The following is a 16,419-nucleotide window of genomic DNA, read 5'->3' as shown; positions in this document are numbered from 1 at the left end:
CCCGCTGCGTCACCCATGGTGGCACCCGCGTCACCCGTGCCCTCGCCACCCATGGGTGCCCCCGCCGCCAATGGGGGGGTCCCCGGGGCCACCTGCCCCCCCCATGGGTGCCCCTGCTGCCCCCGGGATGCCCACGTCACCCATGGGTGCTTCTGCTGCCCCCCCCAGCTGCTGACAGTCTGCTGACACCCATGGGTGCCCCCACCACCCATGGGTGCCCCCATCGCCCATGGGTGTCCCCACTGCCCAGGGGTGCCCCCACCACCCATGGGTGCCCCCATCGCCCATGGGTGCCCCCACTGCCCAGGGGTGCCCCCGTCACCCGTGGGTGCCACCATTGCCCATGGGTCTCCCCATCACCCATGGGTGTCCCCACTGCCCACCTGGCTACTGAGCCCCCCCCCGCCCCTTGGGTGCCCTTGTGTCACCCATGGGTGCCCCCACGTTGTGCATCACGTGCACACGTGTGCATCACACCCACGTCACCCACGTCACCCACGCACGGCGTGCACGCGTGCGTCGCACCCAGGCTGTGCGTGCGTTGCACGGGGGGTTGCATTGCATACGCCTCGCACACGCCTCGCACACGCCTCGCACACGCCTCGCACACGCTTTGCACACGCCTCGCACACCCATTGCACGCGCATTGCACACTCACGTACATGGCAGAGGCCTTGCACCTGCATTCCACGCACATTGCACGCCCACGGGCGTTGCACACGCATTGCACGCGCCTTGCACACACATTGGACGCGCACGGGCGTGGCACACGCCTTGCACGCGCCTTGCACGTGCATCGCACATGCACAGGCATTGCACACGCATTGCACCTGCATTGCACACACATTGCACGCCCACGAGCGTTGCACAGCGTTGCACGCGCATTGCACACCCATTGCACGCGCATTGCACACGCACACACCTTGCACCTGCCTTGCACACGCATTGCACATGCACAGGCATTGCACACTCACTGCACACGCGTTGCACCTGCATTGCACACACATTGCACGCCCACGCCTTGCACCTGCATCGCACGCGCACAGGCATTGCACACTCATTGCACACGCATTACACAGCATTGCTCGCGCATTGCACGCCCATTGCACGGGCATTGCACTCACACGGGCGTTACACAGCGTTGCACGCGCATTGCACGTGCATTGCACGCGCACAGGCATTGCACACTCATTGCACACGCGTTGCACCTGCATTGCACACGCATTGCACGCGCACGGTCTTTGCACACGCCATGCACGCGCATCGCACGCGCATCGCACGCGCACGGGCGTTGCACGCGCATTGCACGCGCACTGGCTTTGCACACTCATTGCACACGCGTTGCACCTGCATTGCACGCCTGCTGCACGCGCATTGCACACGCACGGTCTTTGCACACGCCTTGCACCTGCATTGCACGCGCATTGCACACGCATTGCACGCCCACGCCTTGCACCTGCATTGCACGCGCATGGCACGCACACGGGCGTTGCACAGCGTTGCACGTGCATTGCACACGCATTGCACCTGCTTTGCACGGGCATTGCACTCACACGGGCGTTACACAACGTTGCACGTGCATTGCACGCCTGCTGCACACGCATTGCACACGCACGGTCTTTGCACACGCCTTGCACGCGCCTTGCACGCGCATTGCACGCGCACGGGCGTTGCACGCGCATTGCACACGCGTTGCACCAGCATCGCACACGCATTGCACGCGCATTGCACACGCGCGATCTTTGCACACGCCTTGCACGCGCATCGCACACGCATTGCACGCGCATTGCATGCGCACAGGCGTTGCACACGCGTTGCAGCTGCATTGCACACGCATTGCACGCGCATTGCACACGCGCGGTCTTTGCACACGCGTTGCACCAGCATCGCACGCGCATTGCACGCGCATCGCACGCCCATTGCACGCGCATCGCACGCGCCCCCGCCTCGCACGCGCCCTGCACCTGCCCGCGCCCCGCCCCGCCCCCCCCGCTCCGGCCCCGCCCCCCCCCGCCCAGGCCCCGCCCCCTCCGCGCGCACGCGCCGCCCCCTCCCTCCCTCCCTCCCCCCCCCTCCCCCTCCCCGGCGCGGCGCCGGAGCGAGGCGAGGCGGAGCGGGGCCCAGGCGGGCGGCTCCCCCCGCACCCCCCCCCCCAAATGGCCGCGCAGCGGGGCTGAGCCCCCTCCCCCCTCCCCCAACTCCCCCCCCCCCAAAAAAAAAAAAACCCCCGGGGGGGCCCCGGCGTCCGGGCGCAGCATGGCGTTCACGTTCGCCGCCTTCTGCTACATGCTGACCCTGGTGCTGTGCGCCTCGCTCATCTTCTTCGTCATCTGGCATGTGAGCGCGGGGGGGGCGCCGGGGGGGGGGGTCCGGGACCGGGGGGGGGGCTCCGGTACCGGGGGGGGGTCGGTACCGGGGGGGGGGGTCGGTACTGGGGTGGGGGGGGGGGAATCGGAGCGAGCGGGCGGGCGCAGGGACCCGGGGGGCGCCGGGGGCGGCCGCGCAGCGCCGGTTGCCTGGCAACGGGGGGCAGCGGGCGAGGGGAGGGGCGGCGGTTGCCTGGCAACGGGGGGCAGCGGGCAAAGGGAGGGGGCGCCGGTTGCCGGGCAACGGGGGGCAGCGGGCGAGGGGAGGGGCGGCGGTTGCCGGGCAACGGGGGGCAGCGGGCGAGGGGAGGGGGCGCCGGTTGCCGGGCAACGGGGGGCAGCGGGCAAGGGGAGGGGCGGCGGTTGCCGGGCAACGGGGGGCAGCGCCGGGTGGGGAGGGGGCGCCGGTTGCCTGGCAACGGGGGGCAGCGCCGGGGCGCGGGGGGGGAGGGACGGGGGGCGCTAGGACCTTGGGGGGGCGGTTGCCTGGCAACGGGGGCAGCGCTAGGGTTGGGGGGGCGCCGGTTACCTGGCAACGGGGCATCGTGGAGGAGGGGGGGGCGCTAGGACCCGGGGGGGGGGCGCGGTTGCCTGGCAACGGGGACACGTAAGGGGGGCGCTAGGACCCGGGGGGGGGGGCGGTTGCCTGGCAACGGGGGCAGCGCTGGGGGGGGGGAGGGAGCAATTGGGGCAGGTTGGGGGGGGGGAGGAGCAGGCGGGGGCGGAGGGGGCGGGGCCCGGCGCGGCCCCGCCCCCGCGGCCGTCGCCAGGCAGCCGCCGTCGCCATGGCAACGGGCCATGGGGGGGGCCCACGCGGGGCGGGGCTTAAACCCCCCCCCCAACGTGGGGGGGCCCAGGCGTCCGGCCCCCCCCAAAGGCACCAAGGTGGGGGGGGGGGCAGTGCCCCCCCCCCCCAGACACCTGGGTCACCGGTGGGGGATGGGGGGATGGGGGGGCCCCCCCCGGACGCCTGGGCCCTTCCCGGACGCCTGGGCCCCCCCGGACGCCTGGGCCCCCCCGGACGACCCTCACGCCCCCCCCCCCTGCAGATCATCGCCTTCGACGAGCTCCGGACCGACTTCAAGAACCCCATTGACCAGGGCAACCCGGCCCGGGCCGTGAGTGCCGCGCGGGGGGGCCCAGGCGTCCGGGAGGGGGGCCCAGGCGTCCGGGAGGGGGGGCCCAGGTGTCCGGGGGGGGCCCAGGCGTCCGGGAGGGGCCCAGGCATCTGGGAGGGGTGCAGGCGTCTGGGGGAGGGGCCCAGGCATCTCGGAAAGGGCCCAGGCGTCCGGGGGGGGGGCCCAGGTGTCTGAGAGGGCCCAGGTGTCCGGGAGGACCCAGGCATTTGGGGGGGGGGGGCCAGGCGTCCAGGAGGGGCCCAGGAGTCCGGGGGGGGCCCGGGTGTCTGAGAGGGCCCAGGTGTCCGGGGGGACCCAGGCATTTGGGAGGGGGGGCCCAGGCGTCCGGGAGGGGCCCAGGCGTCCGGGAGGGCCCAGGCATCCAGGACCCCCCCCGATACAGGGACCCAGGTGTCCGGGGTCCCCCTCAAACACACATGGGGGGGCCCAGGCGTCCGGGAGGGGCCCAGGCGTCCGGGAAAGGGCCCAGGCATCTGGGAAGGGCCCAGGCATCCGGGGAGGGGCCCAGGCGTCCGGGGACATTGTGGGGGGGGAGGGGCGCCCCGACACCTTGCCGGAAGAATCCAGGTCGGCGGCTATTTATAGCCCCCAAAAGCGGGACGCGCGGGGGAGGGGCCCAGGCATCCGGGGGGGGGCCCAGGCGTCCGGGCCCTGCTCCTCCCCCCGCCTCGGCCCCATTCCTTATCCCACCCCCGCTGGGAGCCCAGGCGTCCGGGGGGGGCCCAGGCGTCCGGGACCCCCACAGTCCCCAGTGCTGGGGGGGGGCCCAGGTGTCCAGGAGGGGCCCAGGCGTCCGGGACCCCCACAGTCCCCAGTGCTGGGGGGGGGCCCAGGTGTCCAGGAGGGGCCCAGGCGTCCGGGGAGGGGTCCAGGCGTCCGGGGGGGGCCCAGGCATCCGGGGGGGGCCCAGGCGTCCGGGAGGGGCCCAGGCATCCGGGGAGGGGCCCAGGCGTCCAGGGAGGGGCCCAGGCGTCCGGGCCCCCCCCCCGACCCCGTTTCCCCCCCCTCCAGCGCGAGCGATTGAAAAACATCGAGCGAATCTGCTGCCTCCTGCGCAAGGTGCGACCAGGGACCCCCCCGACCCCCCCCGAGACCCCCCCAAACCTCCCCAAATGCCTGACACCCCCCCCGGACCCCCCAGGACCCCCCCAAAACCCCCAGGACCCCCAAAAACCCCCCAAAATGCCCCCCAAACCCCCTAGGAAGCCCCTGACCCCCCCAGGACCCCCCAAAACCCCCCAAAATGCCCAACCCCCCCGGGACCCCCCGAAACCCCCCAGGGAGACCCTAAAACCCCCCCAGAACCCCCCAAAATGCCCCCCAACCCCCCCCCCGGGACCCCCCAAATGCCCCTGAGCCCCCCAGGGAGCCCCTGAACCCCCCCAGGACCCCCCAAAACCCCCAGGACCCCCAAAACCCCCCCAAAATGCCCCCCAAACCCCCTAGGGAGCCCCTGACCCCCCCCAGGACCCCCCAAAATTCCCCAAAATGCCCCCCAAACCCCCCAGAGAACCCCTGAAACCCCCCAAGACCCCCCCAAAACCCCCAAAATCCCCCAGAGTCACCCCAAAACCACCCCAAATCTCCCCAGAGACACCCCCAAAACCCCTCTGGACCCCCCAAAACCCACCAAAATCCCCCCAAAACCCCCAAATCCCCCAGAATGACCCCGAAACTCCCCCAAATCCCCCCCGGGAGCCCCAAAATCCCCTGGATTTGCCCCAAAACCTGCCTTGATCCCCTAAAACCCCCCAAATCCCCCAGAATCACCCCCAAAATCCCCAGGGAGCCCCAAAATCCCCTGGATTTGCCCCAAACCCCCCATGACCCCCTAAACCCCCAAATCCCCCCAAATCCCCCAGAATGACCCCAAAACTCCCCCAAATCCCCCCTGGGAGCCCCCAAATCCCCTGGATTTGCCCCAAAACCCACCTTGATCCCCTAAAAGCCCCAAAATCACCCCAGGGAGCCCCAAAATCCTCTGGATTTGCCCCAGAAACCCCCTAAACCCCCTAAAACCCCCCAAATCCCCCAGAATGACCCCAAAACTCCCCCAAATCCCCCCTGGGAGCCCCAAAATCCCCTGGATTTGCCCCAAAACCCACCTTGTTCCCCTAAAAGCCCCCAAATCACCCCAGGGAGCCCCAAAATCCTCTGGATTTGCCCCAAAACCCCCCAGGACCCTCTAAAATCCCCAAATCCCCCAGAATCACCCCAAAAATGCCCCAAATCCCCCCAGGGAGCCCCAAAAATCCCCTGGATTTGCCCCAAAACCCCCCAGAACCCCCCACCCCCCCAGCAGCCCATTGGGGGGCGGGGCCTGGCAGGGGGCGGGGCCGTGTGGTGGGCGGGGCCTGGCAGGGGGCAGGTCCCACTCAAGGGGGGGGCTGTCAGCAAGGGGGGGCGTGGCCTCAAAGGGGGCGTGGCCGGGAGCCAATCAGGGGGCGGGGCCCCAAGGGGTTGGGGGCGGGGCCTGGGGCGGGAGTGGGGCGGGGCTTGGGGGCTGGAGGGGGCGGGGCCTGGGGGAGCAGCAGGGCCCAAAGGAAGGGGGGGTGGTTGGCGGAGGGGCGGGGCCTGCAGGAGGGGCGTGACCCAGAGGGGGCGTGGCCTGGGAGGGGGCGTGGCCCGGGAGGGGGCGGGGCCTGGGGATACGGCAGGGCCTGGAGGAGGGAGGGGAGGGAGCAATCCCTGCTGGGGGGGGGGGAATGGGGCGTGGCCTGGCAGGGGGCGTGGCCCGGCCCTGGGGGCGTGGCCAGAGGGGGCGTGGCCAGAGGGGGCGTGTCCTGAGGCCCCGCCCCCAGCTGGTGGTGCCCGAGTACTGCATCCACGGGCTGTTCTGCCTCATGTTCCTGTGCGCTGCCGAGTGGGTGACGCTGGGCCTCAACCTGCCCCTGCTGCTCTACCACCTCTGGAGGTACCGGGGGGGGACAACAGCGTGACAACACCCTGACAACACCGTAACACGGGGGGGGACATGGGGGGGAACTGGGGTGACGCTGGGCCTCAACCTGCCCCTGCTGCTCTACCACCTCTGGAGGTACCGGGGGGGGCAACAGCGTGACAACACCCCGACAACACCGTAACACGGGGGGGACATGGGGGGGAACTGGGGTGACGCTGGGCCTCAACCTGCCCCTGCTGCTCTACCACCTCTGGAGGTACCGGGGGGGGCAACAGCATGACAACACCCTGACAACACCGTAACACGGGGGGGGACATGGGGGGGAACTGGGGTGACGCTGGGCCTCAACCTGCCCCTGCTGCTCTACCACCTCTGGAGGTACCGGGGGGGGGCAACAGCGCGACAACACCCCGACAACACCGTAACACGGTGGGGGACATGGGGGGGAACTGGGGTGACGCTGGGCCTCAACCTGCCCCTGCTGCTCTGCCACCTCTGGAGGTACCGGGGGGGGGCAACAGCGCGACAACACCCTGACAACACCGTAACACGGTGGGGGGACATGGGGGGGAACTGGGGTGACGCTGGGCCTCAACCTGCCCCTGCTGCTCTACCACCTCTGGAGGTACCGGGGGGGGCAACAGCGCGACAACACCCTGACAACACCGTAACACGGGGGGGGACATGGGGGGGAACCGGGGTGACGCTGGGCCTCAACCTGCCCCTGCTGCTCTACCACCTCTGGAGGTACCGGGGGGGGCAACAGTGTGACAACACCCCAACAACACCGTAACACCTGGGGGGGATATGGGGGGGGCACAGGGTTGATGCTGGAGCTCAGCCTGCCCCTGCTGCTTCTCTACCACCTCTGGAGGTACCGGGGGGGGCAACAGCGTGACAACAGCGCCACAACACCTCAACAACACCGTGACCTGGGGGGGGATATGGGGGGGGGGGGAATGGGGTGATGCTGGGCCTCAACCTGCCCCTGCTGCTCTACCACCTCTGGAGGTACCAGGGGGCAACAGCGTGACAACACCCTGACAACACCCTGACAACACCATAAAACGGGGACACGGTGGGGGGGAAACGGGGTGACGCTGGGCCTCAGCCTGCCCCTGCTGCTCTAGCACCTCTGGAGGTCCTGGGGGGGGGGGGGGCCAACAGCGTGATAACACCCCAACAACACCATGACCTGGGGGGGAAACACGGCGGGGAACTGGGGTGACGCTGGGGCTCAACCTACCTCTGCTGCTTCACCACCGCTGGAGGTACCGGGGGGAACAGCACAACAACAGCGTGACAACACCCTGACAACACTGTAACAAGAGGGGGACGGGGGGGGGAATGGGGTGACGCTGGGCCTCAACCTGCCCCTGCTGCTTCACCACCGCTGGAGGTACCGGGGAGGGGAATGGGGACGCAACACCGTGACAACACCCCAACAACACCGTGGCTACACCATGACAACACTGTAACCGGGAGACACTGGGGCTCAACCTGCCCTTGCTGCTCCACCACTGCTGGAGGTACCAGGGGGAGGGGGAAGGGGGCACAACACCATGACAACACTGTGAGAACACCGCAACAACACCATAACAAGGAGGGAGACACTGGGATGCTGCTGGGGCACAACCTGCCCCTGCTGCTCCACCACCGCTGGAGGTATTGGGGAGGGGGATGAGGACGTGACACCATGACTACACTGCGACTACACTATGACAACACTGTAACTGGGAGGGAGACACTGGAGTGATGCTGGGGCTCAACCTGCCCCTGCCGCTCCACCACTGCTGGAGGTACCGGGGAGGGGAGGATGGGGACACAACACCATGACAACACCGTGACTACACTGTGACAACACCGTAACCAGGAGAGAGACATGGGGGTGCTGCTGGGGCTCAAGCCACCCCTGCTGCTCCACCACCACTGGAGGTATCGGGGAGGGGAGATGGGGCCGCAACACCACAACAACACCCCAACAACACCATGACTACACCGCGACAACACCATAACCAGAAGGGAGACACTGGGGCTCAACCTGCCCCTGCTGCTCCACCACTGCTGGAGGTACTGGAGAGGGGAATGGGGATGTAACAACATGGCAACACCGTGACTACACTGTGACTACACCGTGACAACACCGTAACCAGGAAGGAGACATGGGGGTGCTGCTGGGGCTCAAGCCGCCCCTGCTGCTCCACCACTGCTGGGGGTACCGGGGAGGGAAAATGGGGCCGCAACACCGCGACAACACCGCGACAACACCGCGACAACACCGTGACACCCGCACAGGTACTTCCACCGGCCGGCGGACGGCTCGGAGGGGCTCTACGACGCCGTCTCCATCATGAACGCCGACATCCTGGGCTACTGCCAGAAGGAAGCGTGGTGCAAGCTCGCCTTCTACCTGCTCTCCTTCTTCTACTACCTGTACAGGTGACTGGGAGCACTGGGAGGGACTGGGATGGGATTGGGAGGGGACTGGGAGCCGCTGGGAGGGACTGGGAGCCACTCGCCTTCTACCTGCCCTCCTTCTTCTGCCTGTACAGGTAGGTGACCCCAGGACTGGGAGCACTGGGAGGGACGGGGATGGGATTGGGAGGGGACTGGGAGCCCCTGGGAGGGGACTGGGACGGACTGGGAGCCACTGGGATGGGACTGGGAGCGATTAGGACGGCCTGGAGCAACTGGAACAGAGTGAGATGGACTGGGAGCAACTGGGAGAGACTGGGAGCAACTGGAATGGGCCTGGGGGCTACTGGGAGGAACTGGGAGGGGAGTTGGAGCCACTGGGGGCTACTGGGAAGTAATGGGGGGGCTACTGGGAGGCACTGGGGGATACTGGGAGGCACTGGGGGATACTGACCCTCTCCCCAGTATGGTGTACACACTGGTGAGCTTCTGAGGGGCCGCCCTGCCCGGACGCCTGGGCCCCCCCGGACGCCTGGGCCCTTCCCGGATGCCTGGGCCCCCCCGGACGCCTGGGCCCCGCCGGACGCCTGGGCCCGCCGCCAGGGCCAGAGCAGGGGGGGACATGTCCCTGCGATGACCCCAGTTTGGGGAGCAGGGGGGGAACTGGGAGCACTGGGCAGGGCCCGGTCCGGCCCAGTCCGGCCCAGTTTGGCCCAGTTGGTCCCAGTTCCCCCCCCTACCCCCCCCCCGCCGGGTCTCTGTGTACAAAGACGTCGCGTCGTGGCTGAATAAAGACAACTGGCACCAGGAGTCGCGCGGGGGCTCCCCGGACGCCTGGGCCCCTCCCCGGATGCCTGGGCCCCTTCCCGGACGCCTGGGCCCCCCTGGACACCTGGGTCCCCCTGGACACCTGGGCCCCTTCCCGGACACCTGGGCCCCTCCCGGACGCCTGGGCCCCCCTGGACACCTGGGCCCCTCCCCGGACACCTGGGCCCCTCTCGGACGCCTGGGCCCCTTCCCGGACGCCTGGGCCCCTCTCGGACGCCTGGGCCCCTCCTGGACACCTGGGCCCCTTCCCAAACACCTGGGCCCCTCCCCGGAGGCCTGGGCCCTCCCGGACGCCTGGGCCCACCACCAGGCACCTGGGCCCCCGCAGAGGCCTGGGTCCCCCCCCAGAGCAACTATATCCCTCCCACCCCGGACGCCTGGGCCCCCCCCCCCAGATGCCTGCCCCCCCCCCCCCGGCCCGGACGCCTGGGCCCCTGCTGTTGGGTGAAACCTCAGCCAGAGCAGAGCAGGGTGGAGAGGGAGGGGGAGGGTTGCTCGGCCCGGACGCCTGGGCCCGCCCGGACGCCTGGGCCCACTCGGATGCCTGGGTCCCCGCCCGGACGCCTGGGCCCCCACCCGGACGCCTGGGCCCTTCCTTGGCAGTGGAAGTTGGGGGGGGGCAGGGTTGCAGCAGACCCCCCCCTCCCCCCAGACACCTGGGTCCTTCCCCGGACGCCTGGGTCCCCCCCCTACCCGGACGCCTGGGCCCTTCCTTGGTGGTTAGGGTGGGGGGGGGAGGGTGCAGCAGAGCCCCCCCCACCCGGACGCCTGGGCCCCCCCCCCCCCCAACCATTGCATCCACCCTTCAGCTCTTGCCCAAACAGAGCAGGGCGGGAGGAGGAGGAAGGGGGGGGGGGTTATTGCTCAACCCGGACGCCTGGGCCCCCTCCACCCGCCCGGACGCCTGGGCCCCCGCCCGGCCTCTTGGGTCCCCCTTAGCCGAAGCGGGGCGGGAGGAAGACGCCGGGGGGGCGGGGGGGGGTGGAGACCTAACGCTGGGCTTCTCGGAGGAGGAGGAGGAGGAGGAGGAGGACGAAGGCCGGAGGATGCTGGCGCTGGTGGCCTGGGGGTGGCTGGCGGTGGCGGTGGCGGCGGCGGCGGGGCCCCCCCCGGCCCCCCCCAGCTGCCCGCTGGGCTTCGGGCCGGTGCCGGGGGCGCCGGGGGGCTGCGGGGACCGCGACGAGTGCCGGGGGGGCCGGGTGTGCCAGCACATGTGCCTCAACCACGAGGGCGGCTTCGCCTGCCACTGCCGCCGCGGCTTCGCCCTGCAGCCCGACGGCGTCGCCTGCCGCCCCCGCCGCCCCCCCCGCCGCGGGGGGGGCGGCGGGAGGCGGCGGGGGGGCCCCGGGGCCGAGGCGGCGGCGGGGGGGGCCCCGGGGGTGCTGCCCCGGCGGCGGGACGGGCGCCGGGACCTGGCGTGGGAGCTGCGCCCAGATGTGCGACGGGAGGGGCGATGGGGGCTGCGCCCGGATGAGCGCCCAGATGTGCGCCCCGATGGGCGATGGGATGTGGAATGGGAGCTGCGCCCAGATGTGCACCCAGATGTGCACCCAGATGTGCAACTGGACAGGCGATGGGACGGGCGACGGGACACGGAATGGGAGCTGCGCCCAGATGTGCACCCAGGTGAGCACCCAGATGTGCGCCGGGACCAGCAGCAGGACGGGCGACGGGACATGGAATGGGAGCTGCGCCCAGATGTGCCCCCAGATGTGCGCCCCGACGGGCGATGGGAGCTGCGCCCAGATGTGCACCCAGATGTGCACCCAGATGTGCGCCCCGACGGGCGATGGGGGCTGCACCCGGATGTGGCCCCAGATGTGCGACTGGACAGGCGATGGGACGGGCGACGGGACACGGAATGGGTGCTGCGCCCAGATGTGCACCCAGATGAGCACCCAGATGTGCCCCCAGATGTGCGCCGGGACCGGCAGCAGGACGGGCGAGGGGACGGGCGATGGGAGCTGCGCCCAGATGTGTCCCCAGATGTGCAACCGGACAGGCGATGGGATGGGCGACGGGACATGGAATGGGACCGGCACCCAGATGTGCACCCAGATGTGCACCCAGATGTGCCCCAGGACCTGCAGCGGGACGGGCGACGGGACCTGCACCCAGATGTGCACCCAGCTGTGCAGCAGGACGGGCTGCCGGACGTGCGATGGGACCTGCACCCACGTGTACACCCGCACGGGCACCCAGATGTGCGCCCAGATGTGCCCCGGGCCTGGCATGGGGACTTTGTGCACCCAGGTGGGCAGCAGGACAGGCGATGGGACCTGCACCCAGAGGTGCACCCGGACGGGCACCACGCCCGGCGTCCAGATGTGCAGCATGACGGGCACCCAGATGTGCACCCAGATGTGCGCCAGGACGGGCAAGGGGACGTGCGACGCCGCGCGCAATGGGGCTGGCACCCAGATGTGCACCCAGATGTGCGCCCAGATGTGCACCCAGAGGTGCCCCCCAGCCAGCACCGGGCCGTGCAAAGGGCCATCGCACGCGGGGCCCCTATACGTGCCGCCCCTATGCACGGGGACAGCGTGCGCGGGGACATCGCGTATGGGGACATCGCGTATGGGGACAATGCGTACGGGGACAATGCGTATGGGGACAGCGCATACGAGGACGGCGTGCACGAGGCCCCTACGCACGCGGCCCCTACGCACGCGGCCCCTACGCCCGCGGCCCCTATACGTGGGGACCGGCTGCACGAGGACGGCGTGCACGAGGACCCTGCATACGGGGACATCGCGTATGGGGACAGCGCGTACGAGGACCCAACGCACGAGGACCCAACGCACGAGGACCCGCCCGGGCGCCCCGGCACGTATGGAGCCCCCCGCCCCTACGGAGCCCCCTACGCCGACCCCTATGGGGAGCCCTATGGGGAGCCGGACGCCTACGCGGACCCCTATGGGGACCCCTATGGGGACCCCTATGGGGACGGGGACCCCGAGGCCTACGGGGACGCCTACCCCCACCCCTATGGGGACGGGGACCCCGACGCCTATGGGGACGCCTATGGCGATCCCTATAGGGACCCTGAGCCCGACGTGGGGCCTGGGGGCCTCCATAGGGGTGGGGACCCCTATATAAGGCCCTGGGACCCCTATGGAGCCCAGGACCCCCCCACTGAGCCCAGGGACCCCTATATGGCCGGGGACCCCCATACCGAGCCCAGGGACCCCTATAGAGCCCAGGACCCCCCCACTGAGCCCAGGGACCCCTATGGGGCTGGGGACCCCCATATAAGTCCCAGGGACCCCTATAGGGCTGGGGACCCCCACACCAACTCCTGGGACCCCTATAGAGCCCAGGACCCTCCCACTGAGCCCAGGGTCCCCTATAGGGCCGGGGACCCCCATATAAGTCCCAGGGACCCCTATAGGGCTGGGGACCCCCACACCAACTCCTGGGACCCCTATAGAGCCCAGGACCCTCCCACTGAGCCCAGGGTCCCCTATAGGGCCGGGGACCCCCATATAAGTCCCAGGGACCCCTATAGGGCCGGGGAGCCCCCCACTGACCACAGGGTCCCCTATAGAGCCCAGGACCCCCCCACTGAGCCCAGGGACCCCTATAGGGTCGGGGACCCCCCCACTGAGCCCGGGGACCCCTATAGGGTCGAGGACCCCCAGACCAGCTCCTGGGACCCCTATGGAGCCCAGGACCCCCCCACCGAGCCCGGGGACCCCTATAGGGTCGGGGACCCCCCCGGGCCCCCCCCGGACTCCCAAACCGTCCCCTATAGAATCACCGGCCCCCCAAGTGCCCCCCCCAGTGCCAGGGACCCCCCAGCTGCCCCTGGGACCCCCCCAGTTGCCCCCCCCGTGGCCAAGGACCCCCCTGGGACCCCCCCAGTTGCCCCCCCCACAGTCAGGGACCCCCCAACTGCCCCCCCCACCCCCAGTGACCCCCCAGTTGCCCCTGGGACCCCCCCAGTTGCCCCCCCCGTGGCCAAGGACCCCCCAACTGCCCCCCCAGTTGCCCCCCCCGCACCCAGGACCCCCCCGCTTGCCCCCCCCAGTGCCAGGGACCCCCCAGTTGCCCCTGGGACCCCCCCAGTTGCCCCCCCCACGGCCAAGGACTCCCCAACTGCCCCCCCCACAGTCAGGGACCCCCCCGGGACCCCCCCAACGGCCCCCCCCACCCCCAGGCCCCCCCCAGTTGCCCCTGGGACCCCCCCAGTTGCCCCCCCCTTGGCCAAGGACCCCCCAACTGCCCCCCCCACCCCCAGTGACCCCCCAGTTGCCCCCCCCGTGGCCAAGGACCCCCCTGGGACCCCCCCAGGTGCCCCCCCCACCCTCAGAGACCCCCCAACTGCCCCCCCCAAGGCCAAGGACCCCCCCGGGACCCCCCCAGGTGCCCCCCCCACCCCCAGGGACACCCCAACTGCCCCCCCCAAGGCCAAGGACCCCCCCGGGACCCCCCCAGGTGCCCCCCCCACCCCCAGGGACCCCCCAACTGCCCCCCCCAAGGCCAAGGACCCCCCCGGGACCCCCCCAGGTGCCCCCCCCACCCTCAGAGACCCCCCAACTGCCCCCCCCAAGGCCAAGGACCCCCCCGGGACCCCCCCAGGTGCCCCCCCCACCCCCAGGGACCCCCCAACTGCCCCCCCCAAGGCCAAGGACTCCCCCGGGACCCCCCCAGGTGCCCCCCCCACCCCCAGGGACCCCCCAACTGCCCCCCCCAAGGCCAAGGACCCCCCCGGGACCCCCCCAGGTGCCCCCCCCACCCCCAGGGACCCCCCAACTGCCCCCCCCAAGGCCAAGGACCCCCCCGGGACCCCCCCAGGTGCCCCCCCCACCCCCAGGGACCCCCCAGTTGCCCCTGGGACCCCCCCAGGTGCCCCCCCCACAGTCAGGGACCCCCCTGGGACCCCCCCAGGTGCCCCCCCCACCCCCAGGGACCCCCCAGTTGCCCCTGGGACCCCCCCAACCGCCCCCCCCACAGTCAGGGACCCCCCTGGGACCCCCCCAACCGCCCCCCCCACCCCCAGAGCCCCCCCGGGTGCCCCCCCCCGGGCCCGGGCCCCCCCCGGCTCCGCCCGGACGCCTGGGCCCCCGTGGGGGGGGCACCTGCGCCTGGCCCTGCCCGTGGCCCTGGGGGGGGCGGCGCTGCTGCTGGCGGCACTGGGAGCACTGGGAGCACTGGGGGGGTCGCGGCGGGGGGGGGCCGAGCTGGCAGAGACCCCCCCCCCGGCTGCCCCAACTGGGAGCAGAGCCCCCAAACTGGGAGAGGGGACCCCAAACTGGGAGCCCCCCCTGCCAAACTGGGAACACCAGACTGGGAGAGGGACCCCCAAACTGGGATAGGGACCCCCCCCCAACTGGGAGCCCCCCCCCGCCAAACTGGGATCACCAGACTGGGAGAGGGACCCCCAAACTGGGATAGGGACCCCCTCCCAACTGGGAGCCCCCCCCCCGCCAAACTGGGATCACCAGACTGGGAGAGGGACCCCCAAACTGGGATAGGGACCCCCCCCAACTGGGATAGGGATCCCCCGACTGGGATTGGGACCCCCTCAAACTGGGACCCCCCCACCAAACTGGGACCCCCCCCCCCAAACTAGGACCCCCCCAACTGGGAGAGGGAACCTCCCAAACTGGGAGCCCCTCCCCCACCAAACTGGGATAGAGACCCCCCCCAACTGGGATCCCTGACCCAAACTGGGAGAGGGACCCTCCCCCATACTGGGACCCCACCCAAACTGGGATAGGGACCCCCCCAACTGGGATGAGATTTCCCCCCCCGACTGGGATTGGGACCCCCAAACTGGGAGCCCTGGACCAGACTGGGACAGGGACCCCCCCCCGCCAAACTGGGACCCCTCCCCAAACTGGGAGCCCTGCCCCAAACTGGGTTTGGGACCCTCCCCCCAACTGGGACCCCAAACTGGGACAGGAACCCCCCCAAACTGGGACAGCCCCCCCCCCCAGACTGGGATCCCTGACCCAGACTGGAACAGGGCTCCCCCAAACTGGGAGAGGGGCTTCCCCATACTGGGACACCCCCTCCCACACTGGGACACCCCCCCCCAGACTGGGAGAGGGGCTCAAACTGGGACTGCCCCCCCCCAAATGGGACCAGGATCCCCCAAACTGGGCCAGTGACCCCCAAACTGGGCAAGGCCCCCCCCAAACTGGGACTGGAAACCCCCAAACTGAGACCGGGGATCCGCCAAACTGGGACTGGGGAGCCCCAAACTGGAACTGGGGACCCCAGACTGGGACTGGGAGCTTGCCCCAAACTGGGAGGGGACTGGGGAGCCCCAAACTGGGACTGGGGACCCCAGACTGGGACTGGGGACCCCCCCAAACTGGGAGGGGACTGGGGAGCCCCAAACTGGAACTGGGGACCCCAGACTGGGACTGGGGACCCCCCCAAACTGGGAGGGGACTGGAAGCCCCAGACTGGAACTGGGGACCCAAACTGGGACTGGGGCCCCCCCCAAACTCGGAGGGGACTGGGGACCCCCAAACTGGGACTGGGGAGATCCAAACTGGGACTGGGGACCCCAGACTGGGACTGGGGACCCCCCCAAACTGGGAGGGGACTGGGGAGCCCCAAACTGGAACTGGGGACCCCAGACTGGGACTGGGGACCCCCCCAAACTGGGAGGGGACTGGAAGCCCCAGACTGGAACTGGGGACCCAAACTGGGACTGGGGCCCCCCCCAAACTCGGAGGGGACTGGGGACCCCCAAACTGGGACTGGGGAGATCCAAACTGGGACTGGGGACCCCAGACTGGGACTGGGAGACCCA

The 16,419-nt window shown here is 70.6% G+C and overlaps 1 protein-coding gene across 1 annotated transcript; it reads left to right on the top strand.

The window, feature by feature from the left end:
* The first annotated feature begins 2,093 nt into the window (after positions 1 to 2,093).
* CNIH2 (cornichon family AMPA receptor auxiliary protein 2) lies at positions 2,094 to 9,632 on the top strand. Its single transcript, XM_064504339.1, has 6 exons — positions 2,094 to 2,337; positions 3,416 to 3,484; positions 4,517 to 4,564; positions 6,307 to 6,419; positions 8,703 to 8,846; positions 9,288 to 9,632. The coding sequence occupies exons 1-6, from the start codon at positions 2,257 to 2,259 to the stop codon at positions 9,313 to 9,315; spliced, it is 483 nt and encodes a 160-aa protein (XP_064360409.1). The 5' UTR covers positions 2,094 to 2,256; the 3' UTR covers positions 9,316 to 9,632.
* Positions 9,633 to 16,419: the final 6,787 nt, after the last annotated feature.

The sequence above is a fragment of the Dromaius novaehollandiae genome, unplaced genomic scaffold, assembly GCF_036370855.1.
Source record: "Dromaius novaehollandiae isolate bDroNov1 unplaced genomic scaffold, bDroNov1.hap1 HAP1_SCAFFOLD_145, whole genome shotgun sequence".
Classification (NCBI taxonomy): domain Eukaryota; kingdom Metazoa; phylum Chordata; class Aves; order Casuariiformes; family Dromaiidae; genus Dromaius; species Dromaius novaehollandiae.
This window is presented reverse-complemented; position numbering and strand designations above follow the sequence as displayed.

What these genes read in the sequence shown, in the direction of transcription:
- CNIH2 (XM_064504339.1), top strand. Translation starts at nt 2,257, where the DNA reads ATGGCGTTCACGTTCGCCGCCTTCTGCTACATGCTGACCCTGGTGCTG. An exon ending in TCTGCTGCCTCCTGCGCAAG is followed by an intron (nt 4,565 to 6,306) that starts GTGCGACCAGGG and finishes CCCCGCCCCCAG; the next exon opens with CTGGTGGTGCCCGAGTACTG. An exon ending in TTCTTCTACTACCTGTACAG is followed by an intron (nt 8,847 to 9,287) that starts GTGACTGGGAGC and finishes CCCTCTCCCCAG; the next exon opens with TATGGTGTACACACTGGTGA.